Genomic DNA, 16,255 nt, shown 5'->3' on the forward strand with positions numbered 1-16,255 from the left:
CATCATTGCTAATGTTTCATGTTCTCTGGTTTTCTGTCTCTTGTAACTCAAACAAATTGTCTCCCCAGTTTCAACCGTATCGACCTGCCACCGTACGAAAATTACGAGAAACTAGTAGACAAGTTAACCCAAGCCATCGAAGAAACGTGCGGCTTTGCCGTGGAGTGATTGAACCGTGTGCTTCAGAACTATGAGTGACCATCAAAACTATAGTAGTCTCCTTCACAGACCTTGTGTGCATCCCATACTCCATTCCTGCCATGAGTCCAGCCTTTCACCTGTGCTGCACAAAGTTTATATTTATTGTTGGTGATTGTTGCGCTGAAGGTGTGAGTTTTGTGTGAGGATGTGAAAATCAATGTCCTTCTCACAATGGCATCAGGAGCTGGGTCTCGGGTTGTCTCACATGATAGGCTTTTGTTGTTTCCACCCTGGGACGACCAGAAAGTAAGTTTCCCGAGATTGTGAAATGGCAGGAAAATTGAAAACTGTCAAGTAGAATGTATGGAGGCCTACGATGCAAGTAAATGTAAAACTGCGTTACTGCGAGCTACTTTATTTTTAGCAGCCTTTCTCAGTGCAGTGCAATCCTGTGAATTCCAACTCGAAGGGAACTTTGAACTAAGTTGAGCTGCTCTGAATGAATGGCTCGATGCACTCACAGCACATACTAGGTGCATGGGAGACGTGGCGTGACTCGCATTGCCGGAAATATAAGAGACTCATTTGTTCTAAAATACTTACGCAAGGATCAAAACATCTCAGTGTAGGAAATAATCTGTTATACGTGGTTGCGTTGGTTTCTTCAGCCTAGCTCAATCACAAACCCCGCGAAGACGAATATCGCCAACCCATTATATCAGCACCTTTCTTGTTGGTTATGTAGTCACCAGGACAGGTCTTGATCCCCTCAAAACAGTGAGGCTTACTTGCTTTGCCGACCACGAGCAAGCGGCATTGTCCGTTAAGATGATTCATTCCTCGTTTCTCTTTCCTCTGGTATCACTTTTATGAGTAATGGTCGCTTTATGACAATAAGTAAACTGAACACTTAAAGGGGCACTAAAAGATAAGTATGTGCGCGCTTCTTCTCATTGGATGCCGCCAATCTTTGCCTCCTGGGGATCCCATTGGTTGCCACCAAAGATGGCTCTGTTGTCATTGCGGTTTTCTTCTAAACGGTAGCGCTGTGTGAGCTAATTTTGCTCGCATTATGCTAATTGAAAGACTGACTTTCATTTGAGGGCAAGTTGTTTTTGCATTTTAGTACCCCTTTAAAGGGATTGGAACACTTCCGTAGATGCGGTTCATTAAATCTTGGCCACATTGTGCAGCATGCCAGAATACTAAGGGAAAAAGAATTCTTCTTCTACGTGTCGTACTTAGGGAGATACAAGCCCTCAAACACATTCCCGAGCACAGCGCAGACACGACAGAGCTCCGAGTTGCATCTATTCCCATTGGCAGCCGTTAGTAGGTGACCTCTCGTGCACTGCTTCACAGTCTGTCACATTTGGGCCGATGTGTAATCAGGAGTCAAGCGTAGCTTTGCAATCTCGTTCGAATAAACCATTACACACATTCATATGTTTGAATTACGAGGCATTTTCCCCCAATTGAAATACACCTAACGTTGATGGGACCAGAGCACCAATTTGAATTAAGAGGTTTTGGATTAATGAGGTCTCTGTACACAATCATTAAAGGTAAAAAGGTGGTTTGAGGCGAGCCATGAGCAACAGAACTAGATTGTCACTTGCTTTCCTAATCACATATATAGTTTGCTTTCCTCTGTAGTAACTAAGAGCTAAAAATAAGTAAAAGTACTAATAGCTTTCTTTCTAAAATGTGATTCTTTCCTCTAGTCACTACTGCTAGGCTTACTTATCATGTGACAACTTGATTCAACCCCAGTGCCATTGTGTATTTTGTGTGTCATCCAGTTTGCTGTCGATGGACGTGTCCTCTATATTGACTCGAATGTTATTTCTTCTGTGGACTCAGCAGATTCAAAGCAACCGTAGTTGGAGGAAAGTACATTTTAAGATCTACTAATTGGTATTACAGTCACCACCATCATTTGTCTGTGCCTGCCGTAGAAGAAAGTAACGTTCCCCTTTGTTACGTTTTAAACTGTATCGTCGCCATGTCTGCTTTTATACCTTGCATTAACGGGGGAACTAGTCTTTGTGTCATGTTACAAAACAAATGGAAGTGCCAAGCAATTTGCATTACAGTCACAAGAAAACTTTTTGTAAACAAGTTAGGCCATAAATGCAACCACAGAGTGGATTCTGTGGTGTAATAAGTAGGGTTTCAAAAGTCATTTTCAAGTCTTCCGCAGATATACCTGTCACTGCACGGAAACTCTAAGGATGTATGCGTTAATATGACCCTGATGGAAGCACAAAAATTAGATTTCACCCTGGCTTGTACAGCAAAAAGTAAATGGCTATGTCAGTTCTTAAACAAACACAATTTCGCTGCACAACATGCATGGTTGGCTGGGATGTACTCTCTGATGCACGTTGCAGCCATGTTGAAATTTACGAGTTTTTTCGACCCATAGAAATGTACTCGCTGCTATTAAGTAAAAATATCTGACTGAGGTCAAACTAACCAGAGTCTACTGTAAGATATAAATGTGATATCTGTGCTTCTATTGCATTCAGAAAGGGCAACAATGGGCACTCCAGATTGGTATAGCCTAGTTTAATTGCTCAAGTTTGACTCCTCACATAACTTGCAACATTTTCTCGCATTTCCTTTCCAGAAAGGACGTACCTATTTATTGTATAGGGATTTCTACACCCTAGTAGGCATAACTGATCTTGACTACTAACAATACACGTGGAACATGTTCACTTTGAGTAGGGCAATTTTTTTTTGCAAATGTACATAGTTATACATAGAAAGAGACAGAGCCTTGAGGCGGTTGCAGCATTTAGCTGACGAAGGGTAAATCGTCGATGTACATAATAACGAAGAGGTAGTTGTACATAGCACCAGATGAGTTGGGGCTGCGGAAACAAAATTTGCTAGTTCTTTCGCAAATTTCTTAGCCTCTGAAACTGTTCTCTCTCTTTGTTTTTGAGAGATTGTTTAGTGCCTTGTATTTGTAATGATAGACAACTCACCCACATTCTGGTAGGCGTGATATCACTGTGACGCACGAAAGGCTGTGTTCGTTGCACTGTATTGAGTCAACCGTAATGCTGTTCCTTTGTTGTTTGCTCGTATATTTAGTGTATAAATTAAGCTAGTCTGCCTTTTTTTTACCGCAGCTCATATCCATCAGCACGCAGGTATTTTTCTCAGTAAAACGATTGCACTCAAGTGCACCAGATATGCCTTGCCCATATGTTGTTGGCTCTGAACATTTTGTTTACAAAACTGCTCAACAGCTGTGTGTGAGGCAGTGGGCACTAATACGTCTGAATGTGGGAACAGTGCACAAAATTTCACTAACAAAGCATTGAGCTTGCCTCTGTTTTGTTTGGCTTCATTTTGTTAAAGGAATTTTGAGTCTTCCATGTACGCTTTAATCACATCTCCCAGATCTCAGAAGGTTTTTCTGTCATGTCACACCTATTAGACTATAACTTCTGTCTATACTATGCAAGGCGATCGTCCATTGGGCGCCGTTCATATGTTCTTGAATGGAGTTTGACACATTCCATAGATAAGTGTATTTCTGCTTATCAGGTCCTTTCCATAGATAGGTAGACTTTCTTTTGTATGAGACTCTCTAGGAATTATAGCTAGAAGAAAAATGTGTAGAGGATTGTGTATCATATGCGTCATTACAGACCCTAAATTCTTTGTCACCAGTATACCTCCAGATTTGACTACATTTGCCTGTATTGCCTGTGACGGAACACTTGCGTTTGTACAGCTAACATCTCGTGATACCATTCTTGTTTCCTGATGTATGAGAAAGGTGTGTTGCTTTTGGAATGACTGACGGGGAGTTTTGAAACCCCCATTGTATTTTTTATGACGTTGCTGCATCGAATAAAGTGCAAAAATGAAGCATATTGTCATCAGTTCCAAAGCAAGAGAAACACAAAGAAACATCTGTTATAGGAACAAGCTTTATGTCATGGATCAGGATCTTGTTGCTGTCATTTACAATGTGACTATGTATTCGATGCTTTTGCAACAATTGGTTAAAATGACATCTTGAGCATTAAAATGACATTGTAATTACATTTTGGAGGTTGTCAGCAGAGGTTTGCAGTGCATATTTGGACACACTTATTGAAGGACTGTACTTTAAGCAGTTAAGGCGGACTTTTGACTAATAAAAAATAGCGGTAGCTCGAAGACTTATCTGCAGTTGTATTCAGTTTAAGAACAGCATTCCAGATAAGTCTTCTTGCGTAAGTACAAACATCAAGGTGAAACAAAACTTTACATGCTTAGTCACTTGACCGAATCATGTTTATTGTAACTGTATGGGAGGTGGTGTTCATTAACAACAGTACGTTCCCGGACGTTCCCAATAAAACTGACTGGCTTAAGCCACGGCGCCCAGTATTAGTGGCGCGTCGTCGTCGTCGCCGTCCACGGGCCGCCACAATGTCTTAAAGGAGCATGGAAGTGACAATCCTGCTTCATTTGTGCAGCTGTCCACAAGGAGTCATCATGCAAAATATTTCCGATCTGCGGCGTATTGTCACTGCACAATCAAATTTACAAAAGACAGTGGGAGCCCCGCGTGACGTAGAAGCTGCTCGGTTCCTTTTTTCTTTGTCTTTTCATCTCGGCTGACGCGCCGTTTACACATGTTCCAGCTGTGCCGTTGGACGTCACTGGTCACGTGCCGTAGCCCGTGATACGTCATGCCGTCTTCGGCTTCGCTTCGGCGCTCTTCGGATGTGGAGAGGGTTCTTTAAAGGTGTGCGGAACAGAGCCTTGCGCGTGCTGTCTGGGTTACCTGCGCTCATCGTTCTTTCGCAACAGCTCATTTTATTTGTTGTAGAAGACCTTGCAGCGAAAAACAAAATATTTTTGGGGTCACTTCCATGCTCCTTTAAAATACTTCAAGAAGTGCCTCTATGACACACAAGAGCAAGGTCATGACTCTTGGGCAGCCACCGGGGAGCTGGAGCTCAAGATCGAAATTAGGATCAGACGTACATCAGCTTTCCAAAGTGAAAGTTGTATGACGAGAAAGATGGCAAGGAAGACAGTCTCGGGGAACAAGTGCATCCCAGGAGGCCTTAGAAACTCACCTGTAGAAGGGCCAGCCACAGGAAATGGAAGAGCCTGAAGGCGTTGGACTCCCAGGAGCCACTGCCGGGCTGCCATGGGAGGGCTGAATCTGACGTACATCTATGCAAGGTGACAGTTGCATGACGTGAAAGACGATGGGGGAGATAGCATCTGAAGGAAGCCATGAGGAAGAAGCGCGCGCCCCAGGAGGCCCTGGAAAATCACCTGTAGAAGGGCCAGCCATAGGAAATGAAGGAACCTGAAGGCGTTGAACTGCCAGGGGCCACTGCCGGGCTGCCATGGGAGGGCTGAATCTGACGTACATCTATGCAAGGTGACAGTTGCATGACGTGAAAGACGATGGGGGAGATAGCATCTGAAGGAAGCCATGAGGAAGAAGCGCGCGCCCCAGGAGGCCCTGGAAAATCACCTGTAGAAGGGCCAGCCATAGGAAATGAAGGAACCTGAAGGCGTTGGACTGCCAGGGGCCACTGCCGGGCTGCCATGGGAGGGCTGAATCTGACGTACATCTATGCAAGGTGACAGTTGCATGACGTGAAAGACGATGGGGGAGATAGCATCTGAAGGAAGCCATGAGGAAGAAGCGCGCGCCCCAGGAGGCCCTGGAAAATCACCTGTAGAAGGGCCAGCCATAGGAAATGAAGGAACCTGAAGGCGTTGGACTGCCAGGGGCCACTGCCGGGCTGCCATGGGAGGGCTGAATCTGACGTACATCTATGCAAGGTGACAGTTGCATGACGTGAAAGACGATGGGGGAGATAGCATCTGAAGGAAGCCATGAGGAAGAAGCGCGCGCCCCAGGAGGCCCTGGAAAATCACCTGTAGAAGGGCCAGCCATAGGAAATGAAGGAACCTGAAGGCGTTGGACTGCCAGGGGCCACTGCCGGGCTGCCATGGGAGGGCTGAATCTGACGTACATCTATGCAAGGTGACAGTTGCATGACGTGAAAGACGATGGGGGAGATAGCATCTGAAGGAAGCCATGAGGAAGAAGCGCGCGCCCCAGGAGGCCCTGGAAAATCACCTGTAGAAGGGCCAGCCATAGGAAATGAAGGAACCTGAAGGCGTTGGACTGCCAGGGGCCACTGCCGGGCTGCCATGGGAGGGCTGAATCTGACGTACATCTATGCAAGGTGACAGTTGCATGACGTGAAAGACGATGGGGGAGATAGCATCTGAAGGAAGCCATGAGGAAGAAGCGCGCGCCCCAGGAGGCCCTGGAAAATCACCTGTAGAAGGGCCAGCCATAGGAAATGAAGGAACCTGAAGGCGTTGGACTGCCAGGGGCCACTGCCGGGCTGCCATGGGAGGGCTGAATCTGACGTACATCTATGCAAGGTGACAGTTGCATGACGTGAAAGACGATGGGGGAGATAGCATCTGAAGGAAGCCATGAGGAAGAAGCGCGCGCCCCAGGAGGCCCTGGAAAATCACCTGTAGAAGGGCCAGCCATAGGAAATGAAGGAACCTGAAGGCGTTGGACTGCCAGGGGCCACTGCCGGGCTGCCATGGGAGGGCTGAATCTGACGTACATCTATGCAAGGTGACAGTTGCATGACGTGAAAGACGATGGGGGAGATAGCATCTGAAGGAAGCCATGAGGAAGAAGCGCGCGCCCCAGGAGGCCCTGGAAAATCACCTGTAGAAGGGCCAGCCATAGGAAATGAAGGAACCTGAAGGCGTTGGACTGCCAGGGGCCACTGCCGGGCTGCCATGGGAGGGCTGAATCTGACGTACATCTATGCAAGGTGACAGTTGCATGACGTGAAAGACGATGGGGGAGATAGCATCTGAAGGAAGCCATGAGGAAGAAGCGCGCGCCCCAGGAGGCCCTGGAAAATCACCTGTAGAAGGGCCAGCCATAGGAAATGAAGGAACCTGAAGGCGTTGGACTGCCAGGGGCCACTGCCGGGCTGCCATGGGAGGGCTGAATCTGACGTACATCTATGCAAGGTGACAGTTGCATGACGTGAAAGACGATGGGGGAGATAGCATCTGAAGGAAGCCATGAGGAAGAAGCGCGCGCCCCAGGAGGCCCTGGAAAATCACCTGTAGAAGGGCCAGCCATAGGAAATGAAGGAACCTGAAGGCGTTGGACTGCCAGGGGCCACTGCCGGGCTGCCATGGGAGGGCTGAATCTGACGTACATCTATGCAAGGTGACAGTTGCATGACGTGAAAGACGATGGGGGAGATAGCATCTGAAGGAAGCCATGAGGAAGAAGCGCGCGCCCAGGAGGCCCTGGAAAATCACCTGTAGAAGGGCCAGCCATAGGAAATGAAGGAACCTGAAGGCGTTGGACTGCCAGGGGCCACTGCCGGGCTGCCATGGGAGGGCTGAATCTGACGTACATCTATGCAAGGTGACAGTTGCATGACGTGAAAGACGATGGGGGAGATAGCATCTGAAGGAAGCCATGAGGAAGAAGCGCGCGCCCCAGGAGGCCCTGGAAAATCACCTGTAGAAGGGCCAGCCATAGGAAATGAAGGAACCTGAAGGCGTTGGACTGCCAGGGGCCACTGCCGGGCTGCCATGGGAGGGCTGAATCTGACGTACATCTATGCAAGGTGACAGTTGCATGACGTGAAAGACGATGGGGGAGATAGCATCTGAAGGAAGCCATGAGGAAGAAGCGCGCGCCCCAGGAGGCCCTGGAAAATCACCTGTAGAAGGGCCAGCCATAGGAAATGAAGGAACCTGAAGGCGTTGGACTGCCAGGGGCCACTGCCGGGCTGCCATGGGAGGGCCTGAATCTGACGTACATCTATGCAAGGTGACAGTTGCATGACGTGAAAGACGATGGGGGAGATAGCATCTGAAGGAAGCCATGAGGAAGAAGCGCGCGCCCCAGGAGGCCCTGGAAAATCACCTGTAGAAGGGCCAGCCATAGGAAATGAAGGAACCTGAAGGCGTTGGACTGCCAGGGGCCACTGCCGGGCTGCCATGGGAGGGCTGAATCTGACGTACATCTATGCAAGGTGACAGTTGCATGACGTGAAAGACGATGGGGGAGATAGCATCTGAAGGAAGCCATGAGGAAGAAGCGCGCGCCCCAGGAGGCCCTGGAAAATCACCTGTAGAAGGGCCAGCCATAGGAAATGAAGGAACCTGAAGGCGTTGGACTGCCAGGGGCCACTGCCGGGCTGCCATGGGAGGGCTGAATCTGACGTACATCTATGCAAGGTGACAGTTGCATGACGTGAAAGACGATGGGGGAGATAGCATCTGAAGGAAGCCATGAGGAAGAAGCGCGCGCCCCAGGAGGCCCTGGAAAATCACCTGTAGAAGGGCCAGCCATAGGAAATGAAGGAACCTGAAGGCGTTGGACTGCCAGGGGCCACTGCCGGGCTGCCATGGGAGGGCTGAATCTGACGTACATCTATGCAAGGTGACAGTTGCATGACGTGAAAGACGATGGGGGAGATAGCATCTGAAGGAAGCCATGAGGAAGAAGCGCGCGCCCCAGGAGGCGCTGGAAAATCACCTGTAGAAGGGCCAGCCATAGGAAATGAAGGAACCTGAAGGCGTTGGACTGCCAGGAGCCACTGCCGGGCTGCCATGGGAGGGCTGAATCTGACGTACATCTATGCAAGGTGACAGTTGCATGACGTGAAAGACGATGGGGGAGATAGCATCTGAAGGAAGCCATGAGGAAGAAGCGCGCGCCCCAGGAGGCCCTGGAAAATCACCTGTAGAAGGGCCAGCCATAGGAAATGAAGGAACCTGAAGGCGTTGGACTGCCAGGGGCCACTGCCGGGCTGCCATGGGAGGGCTGAATCTGACGTACATCTATGCAAGGTGACAGTTGCATGACGTGAAAGACGATGGGGGAGATAGCATCTGAAGGAAGCCATGAGGAAGAAGCGCGCGCCCCAGGAGGCGCTGGAAAATCACCTGTAGAAGGCCAGCCATAGGAAATGAAGGAACCTGAAGGCGTTGGACTGCCAGGAGCCACTGCCGGGCTGCCATGGGAGGGCTGAATCTGACGTACATCTATGCAAGGTGACAGTTGCATGACGTGAAAGACGATGGGGGAGATAGCATCTGAAGGAAGCCATGAGGAAGAAGCGCGCGCCCCAGGAGCGCTGGAAAATCACCTGTAGAAGGGCCAGCCATAGGAAATGAAGGAACCTGAAGGCGTTGGACTCCAGGAGCCACTGCGGGCTGCCATGGGAGGGCTGAATCTGACGTACATCTATGCAAGGTGACAGTTGCATGACGTGAAAGACGATGGGGGAGATAGCATCTGAAGGAAGCCATGAGGAAGAAGCGCGCGCCCCAGGAGGCGCTGGAAAATCACCTGTAGAAGGGCCAGCCATAGGAAATGAAGGAACCTGAAGGCGTTGGACTCCCAGGAGCCACTGCCGGGCTGCCATGGGAGGGCTGAATCTGACGTACATCTATGCAAGGTGACAGTTGCATGACGTGAAAGACGATGGGGGAGATAGCATCTGAAGGAAGCCATGAGGAAGAAGCGCGCGCCCCAGGAGGCCCTGGAAAATCACCTGTAGAAGGGCCAGCCATAGGAAATGAAGGAACCTGAAGGCGTTGGACTGCCAGGGCCACTGCCGGGCTGCCATGGGAGGGCTGAATCTGACGTACATCTATGCAAGGTGACAGTTGCATGACGTGAAAGACGATGGGGGAGATAGCATCTGAAGGAAGCCATGAGGAAGAAGCGCGCGCCCCAGGAGGCGCTGGAAAATCACCTGTAGAAGGGCCAGCCATAGGAAATGAAGGAACCTGAAGGCGTTGGACTCCCAGGAGCCACTGCCGGGCTGCCAATGGGAGGGCTGAATCTGACGTACATCTATGCAAGGTGACAGTTGCATGACGTGAAAGACGATCGGGGGAGATAGCATCTGAAGGAAGCCATGAGGAAGAAGCGCGCGCCCCAGGAGGCCCTGGAAAATCACCTGTAGAAGGGCCAGCCATAGGAAATGAAGGAACCTGAAGGCGTTTGGACTGCCAGGGGCCACTGCCGGGCTGCCATGGGAGGGCTGAATCTGACGTACATCTATGCAAGGTGACAGTTGCATGACGTGAAAGACGATGGGGGAGATAGCATCTGAAGGAAGCCATGAGGAAGAAGCGCGCGCCCAGGAGGCCCTGGAAAATCACCTGTAGAAGGGCCAGCCATAGGAAATGAAGGAACCTGAAGGCGTTGGACTGCCAGGGGCCACTGCCGGGCTGCCATGGGAGGGCTGAATCTGACGTACATCTATGCAAGGTGACAGTTGCATGACGTGAAAGACGATGGGGGAGATAGCATCTGAAGGAAGCCATGAGGAAGAAGCGCGCGCCCCAGGAGGCGCCTGGAAAATCACCTGTAGAAGGGCCAGCCATAGGAAATGAAGGAACCTGAAGGCGTTGGACTGCCAGGGGCCACTGCCGGGCTGCCATGGGAGGGCTGAATCTGACGTACATCTATGCAAGGTGACAGTTGCATGACGTGAAAGACGATGGGGGAGATAGCATCTGAAGGAAGCCATGAGGAAGAAGCGCGCGCCCCAGGAGGCCTGGAAAATCACCTGTAGAAGGGCCAGCCATAGGAAATGAAGGAACCTGAAGGCGTTGGACTGCCAGGGGCCACTGCCGGGCTGCCATGGGAGGGCTGAATCTGACGTACATCTATGCAAGGTGACAGTTGCATGACGTGAAAGACGATGGGGGAGATAGCATCTGAAGGAAGCCATGAGGAAGAAGCGCGCGCCCCAGGAGGCGCTGGAAAATCACCTGTAGAAGGGCCAGCCATAGGAAATGAAGGAACCTGAAGGCGTTGGACTGCCAGGGGCCACTGCCGGGCTGCCATGGGAGGGCTGAATCTGACGTACATCTATGCAAGGTGACAGTTGCATGACGTGAAAGACGATGGGGGAGATAGCATCTGAAGGAAGCCATGAGGAAGAAGCGCGCGCCCCAGGAGGCGCTGGAAAATCACCTGTAGAAGGGCCAGCCATAGGAAATGAAGGAACCTGAAGGCGTTGGACTCCCAGGGGCCACTGCCGGGCTGCCATGGGAGGGCTGAATCTGACGTACATCTATGCAAGGTGACAGTTGCATGACGTGAAAGACGATGGGGGAGATAGCATCTGAAGGAAGCCATGAGGAAGAAGCGCGCGCCCCAGGAGGCCCTGGAAAATCACCTGTAGAAGGGCCAGCCATAGGAAATGAAGGAACCTGAAGGCGTTGGACTGCCAGGGGCCACTGCCGGGCTGCCATGGGAGGGCTGAATCTGACGTACATCTATGCAAGGTGACAGTTGCATGACGTGAAAGACGATGGGGGAGATAGCATCTGAAGGAAGCCATGAGGAAGAAGCGCGCGCCCCAGGAGGCCCTGAAAATCACCTGTAGAAGGGCCAGCCATAGGAAATGAAGGAACCTGAAGGCGTTGGACTGCCAGGAGCCACTGCCGGGCTGCCATGGGAGGGCTGAATCTGACGTACATCTATGCAAGGTGACAGTTGCATGACGTGAAAGACGATGGGGGAGATAGCATCTGAAGGAAGCCATGAGGAAGAAGCGCGCGCCCCAGGAGGCGCTGGAAAATCACCTGTAGAAGGGCCAGCCATAGGAAATGAAGGAACCTGAAGGCGTTGGACTCCCAGGAGCCACTGCCGGGCTGCCATGGGAGGGCTGAATCTGACGTACATCTATGCAAGGTGACAGTTGCATGACGTGAAAGACGATGGGGGAGATAGCATCTGAAGGAAGCCATGAGGAAGAAGCGCGCGCCCCAGGAGGCGCTGGAAAATCACCTGTAGAAGGGCCAGCCATAGGAAATGAAGGAACCTGAAGGCGTTGGACTCCAGGAGCCACTGCCGGGCTGCCATGGGAGGGCTGAATCTGACGTACATCTATGCAAGGTGACAGTTGCATGACGTGAAAGACGATGGGGGAGATAGCATCTGAAGGAAGCCATGAGGAAGAGAGCGCGCCCCAGGAGGCCCTGGAAAATCACCTGTAGAAGGGCCAGCCATAGGAAATGAAGGAACCTGAAGGCGTTGGACTGCCAGGGGCCACTGCCGGGCTGCCATGGGAGGGCTGAATCTGACGTACATCTATGCAAGGTGACAGTTGCATGACGTGAAAGACGATGGGGGAGATAGCATCTGAAGGAAGCCATGAGGAAGAAGCGCGCGCCCCAGGAGGCGCTGGAAAATCACCTGTAGAAGGGCCAGCCATAGGAAATGAAGGAACCTGAAGGCGTTGGACTCCCAGGGCCACTGCCGGGCTGCCATGGGAGGGCTGAATCTGACGTACATCTATGCAAGGTGACAGTTGCATGACGTGAAAGACGATGGGGGAGATAGCATCTGAAGGAAGCCATGAGGGAAGAAGCGCGCGCCCCAGGAGGCGCTGGAAAATCACCTGTAGAAGGCCAGCCATAGGAAATGAAGGAACCTGAAGGCGTTGGACTCCCAGGAGCCACTGCCGGCTGCCATGGGAGGGCTGAATCTGACGTACATCTATGCAAGGTGACAGTTGCATGGCGTGAAAAGACGATGGGGGAGATAGCATCTGAAGGAAGCCATGAGGAAGAAGCGCGCGTCCCGGAGGCCCTGGAAAATCACCTGTAGAAGGGCCAGCCATAGGAAATGAAGGAACCTGAATGCTTTGGACTCCCAGGGGCCACTGCCGGGCTGCCATGAGAGGGCTGAATCTGACGTACATCTGCAAGGTGATAGTTGCATGACGAGAAAGACGACGGAGGAGATAGCATTTGAAGGAAGCCGTGAGGAAGAAGCGCGCGTCCAAGGAGGCCCCGGAAAATCACCTGTACAAGGGGCCAGCCATAGGAAATGAAGGAACCTGAAAGCCTTGGACTCCCAGGGGCCACTGCCGGGCTGCCATGGGAGGGCTGAATCAGACGTACATCTGCAAGGTGACAGTTGCACGACGTGAAAGACGACGGGGGGAGAGAGAATTAGTCCCAGGAGGCCTTAGAAACTCACCTGTGGCAGCGCCAGCCATAGGAAATGGAGGAGCCAACAAGAAACCTTAAGGTGTTGGACTCCCATGAACCAGGGTAGTTTACAGGGCTGCCACGGGAGGGCTGGATCAGACACACAGCTAAGGAAGGTGGAAGTTGACAGAATGGCGTAAATGCAGGCTAGCTGGTGGATAAATTCCATGATAGGCGAGCCTGAGCGATGGGCAAGAACACGTAAACAAACACGAAGACTCAAGAGCCTTCGTGTTTGTGTTTGTTTACGTGTTCTTGCCCATCGCTCAGGCTTGCCTATCAAGGTGGAAGTTCTGTTGCGGAAATCTCATTATTCGTACCACGGGCTTGTGGACACTGAACTTTTCGACTTGGACCTGAATGACTAGTGCTTGTTAAAAAACGGTTCCATTACGTTGGTCTACGTCTCTGGTTCGCTACAATTGGTGGCAGCGACAGTCTGTTTCTGTTACAGTCTCCCACTCCACCCGATGCCCCATCTACCTTTGTTCTTTCTGCCCCATACGATGACACCACTGATTTTCTAGATTGGATTCGCCACTTCGAAGCCTGCGGCACTGCGAACTCTTGGACAGGGGACCAACGCACGGCGTATCATCCAACGTGTCTTGGCGGCAGAGCATTTCGTGCCTTCACCCACCTCCCCTCAGATGACACACACACACATATACTCGATCCGACTCGCAAGGCATCACTCGCTGCCGAGTGCACATCAACTGCTACTTCCTCAGGATGTTCTGGGGATACACCTCGAAGGACGAGGACACTGTGAGGACATCCTGAGGACCGTGTGTGTTCTTTGGGTTGTGATTTGGCGTCATTCAGGTTCCGCGCCCGGACGCACCAACCTGGTGTTCCTTATGACCAATGTGACTACGACCTCCTCGATTTTGGGGGGGAAGGCTTACACTGATGTCTCCGAGGAAGTCGGCGACGCCGTGGTTCTTGACCTGCTTGTTAACTTTCCGCCCAGATACGAGAAGAAGTCTCCTTGGCGCCGGCTCTTGAAACTGCATTGCAGCTCGCGCTATGAGTTTCTTCCTTGTGCTTCGTTCTGGATGCGATTTTTCTGCCTCACAACCATTTTCAGTGTGGATGACAACGCCGCCACAGTCGAAGCCCTCGCCGACGAGTTTGACGATCTCGTGTCAGCCCAGTCCGGATGCTTCAAGTGTGGATACTCGGGTCACTTTGCTCACGACTGCCGTTACCGAACTCATCGCTGCCCTTTGCGCAAATATACCCGCGAGTGCCCTCGGATAGCATTAGCGTAGAAAGTTGGGCTAGCTGGTTTGTACAGCGCATTGCGACGAAATGAGCGAAATAGCACACTACAGCACATGACGATTTTGAATTGAGTTTTAACACAGGAAAAGGTACAAAGTGGGTCAAAACACAGGGGAACTCAAAGGGAAGTAACCGAAACTCAGGAATGTCAGTTCTTCTTTTGAAAGAGCAACGGAGGCCTCAAGCGGCGCCTTTTTCACAGATACGGATAGAGCTTCATTATCTCCCGTTCACGTATGAGCTCTGTGATATGCAGCAATTGATGTGTCCAGGAACTGCAATCCGTTGTATGTCTCTTGATGTGCAATAGAGAGACGCTCCCAAGGGACCTCGCGTGTTCACGGAGCCTCTGAGTTTACGCACCAGCTCGTTTTCCCACGTACACAGCACCACAAGACAGGGATCTCACAGGCGACTTTTTTCTGCGTTCAAACTCAGTTGTTAGTTTGGAGCTCGTCCTGTGCTGTGTTATTTCGCTCATTTCGTCGAATGCACCTCGGAAAATGCAGCCACACGAGAGAATACGGGCCTCCAGCATATCCTCACCCAAGTACCACGCACTCCCTAACTTGCAAGGACATATATCCCCGTAACAATGCTCGTAGATACTGACTCGGCGGTTACAACAGATTGGAATTGTGACTTGGACTCAGCTCTCTGGTGAGAAACGTAGAGCTACGTCTCCGAACTTATATGCTTTGAAAGCGGTTCGGTGCACCACAGAGATCACCGTCGCCGGGAGTAGAGCCACTCACTCCATACTCATCGTACGTCATCACTGGGAAATTTGTCGCCCCGCATTCTTGCTCCCGAATTGGCTTTTTGGCGCCCCTCTCGATGGGCTCAGTCAACACCACCGTTTCAGAGGAAAACGATTCGCAGAAAGTGGCTCGAAAGGCGGGACACATCCTCATGACCTTCTATCGACCGTACAATAGACCGCGGCACGTCACATCAAGATGTCATGAGATTGGGAAAGAGTGGATCGCTGGCAAAACAAGCGCACATTGCTGTTGTCATCGTGTAACTTGGTGGTTTTCGCGTTTTGTGAGGTGAGGTCAGATGAGTATCTGCCTCGCACGTCAAGTTTTCCTTCGTATCTCCTTCGCGCAATGGCATCCATTACCGGAAACAACCATCAAAACAACTCATGTGATCGGCAGCTGTGAACGCACTTGACGTTCTTTTGCCAACGACGGGCCCGCGAGAGCTGGCGTTGTGACGTAGACTGTTTGGAAACAGCCTATTACCTTGGCACAATCCTGCATATCCGCGCTATGGGCTCTTAGATTACGTATTTTTCTAACAGATACAGATCTACTGGGCCAACCGTGAGATGTTGCCCTGCTGCCCTGGCGTGCGTGTCACGCTAAATCGACAAATCATATTAGCCCAGATGGGTAAACGGATAAACATCCGATAACGTCATCATTCATAATTTAATTCTTGTTCTGTAGTGAATGCTACACACTCTAGCACGAGGCACACAAGACAAACACGATGATAGGATGATAGAACGGGACATAGCAAGAAAGCACTAGGTTCTAAAATACACACGAAGCCTTTTCCCATCATACAGATGGCTATACAAACACGCATTGCCTGATGGGATATTCCTTTTATGTCACAGCAAAAGAGTATGTACAAAAATATCTTTATCAAGTGTCTGTGTCAAGCGTCACCTTCAGAGGTTACAGAGAGGAACGACGTGACAGGGATACGTGACGTATTTGAATAGTTTGCTTCTCTCAAAGTGTTGGCT

The 16,255-nt window shown here is 50.8% G+C and overlaps 1 protein-coding gene across 1 annotated transcript in view; it reads left to right on the forward strand.

Annotated features, from left to right (window-relative positions):
• The window catches only part of LOC135392179 (E3 ubiquitin-protein ligase SMURF2-like), a 30,889-nt gene extending 26,857 nt beyond the window's left edge, over nucleotides 1–4,032 (forward strand). The window contains exon 17 of the mRNA XM_064622878.1: nucleotides 69–4,032. Coding sequence (XP_064478948.1) covers nucleotides 69–168 — 100 coding nt within the window. The 3' untranslated portion in view covers nucleotides 169–4,032. The remainder of the gene's footprint in view (nucleotides 1–68) is intronic.
• Nucleotides 4,033–16,255: the final 12,223 nt, after the last annotated feature.

The sequence above is a fragment of the Ornithodoros turicata genome, chromosome 4 (genome assembly GCF_037126465.1).
Source record: "Ornithodoros turicata isolate Travis chromosome 4, ASM3712646v1, whole genome shotgun sequence".
Classification (NCBI taxonomy): domain Eukaryota; kingdom Metazoa; phylum Arthropoda; class Arachnida; order Ixodida; family Argasidae; genus Ornithodoros; species Ornithodoros turicata.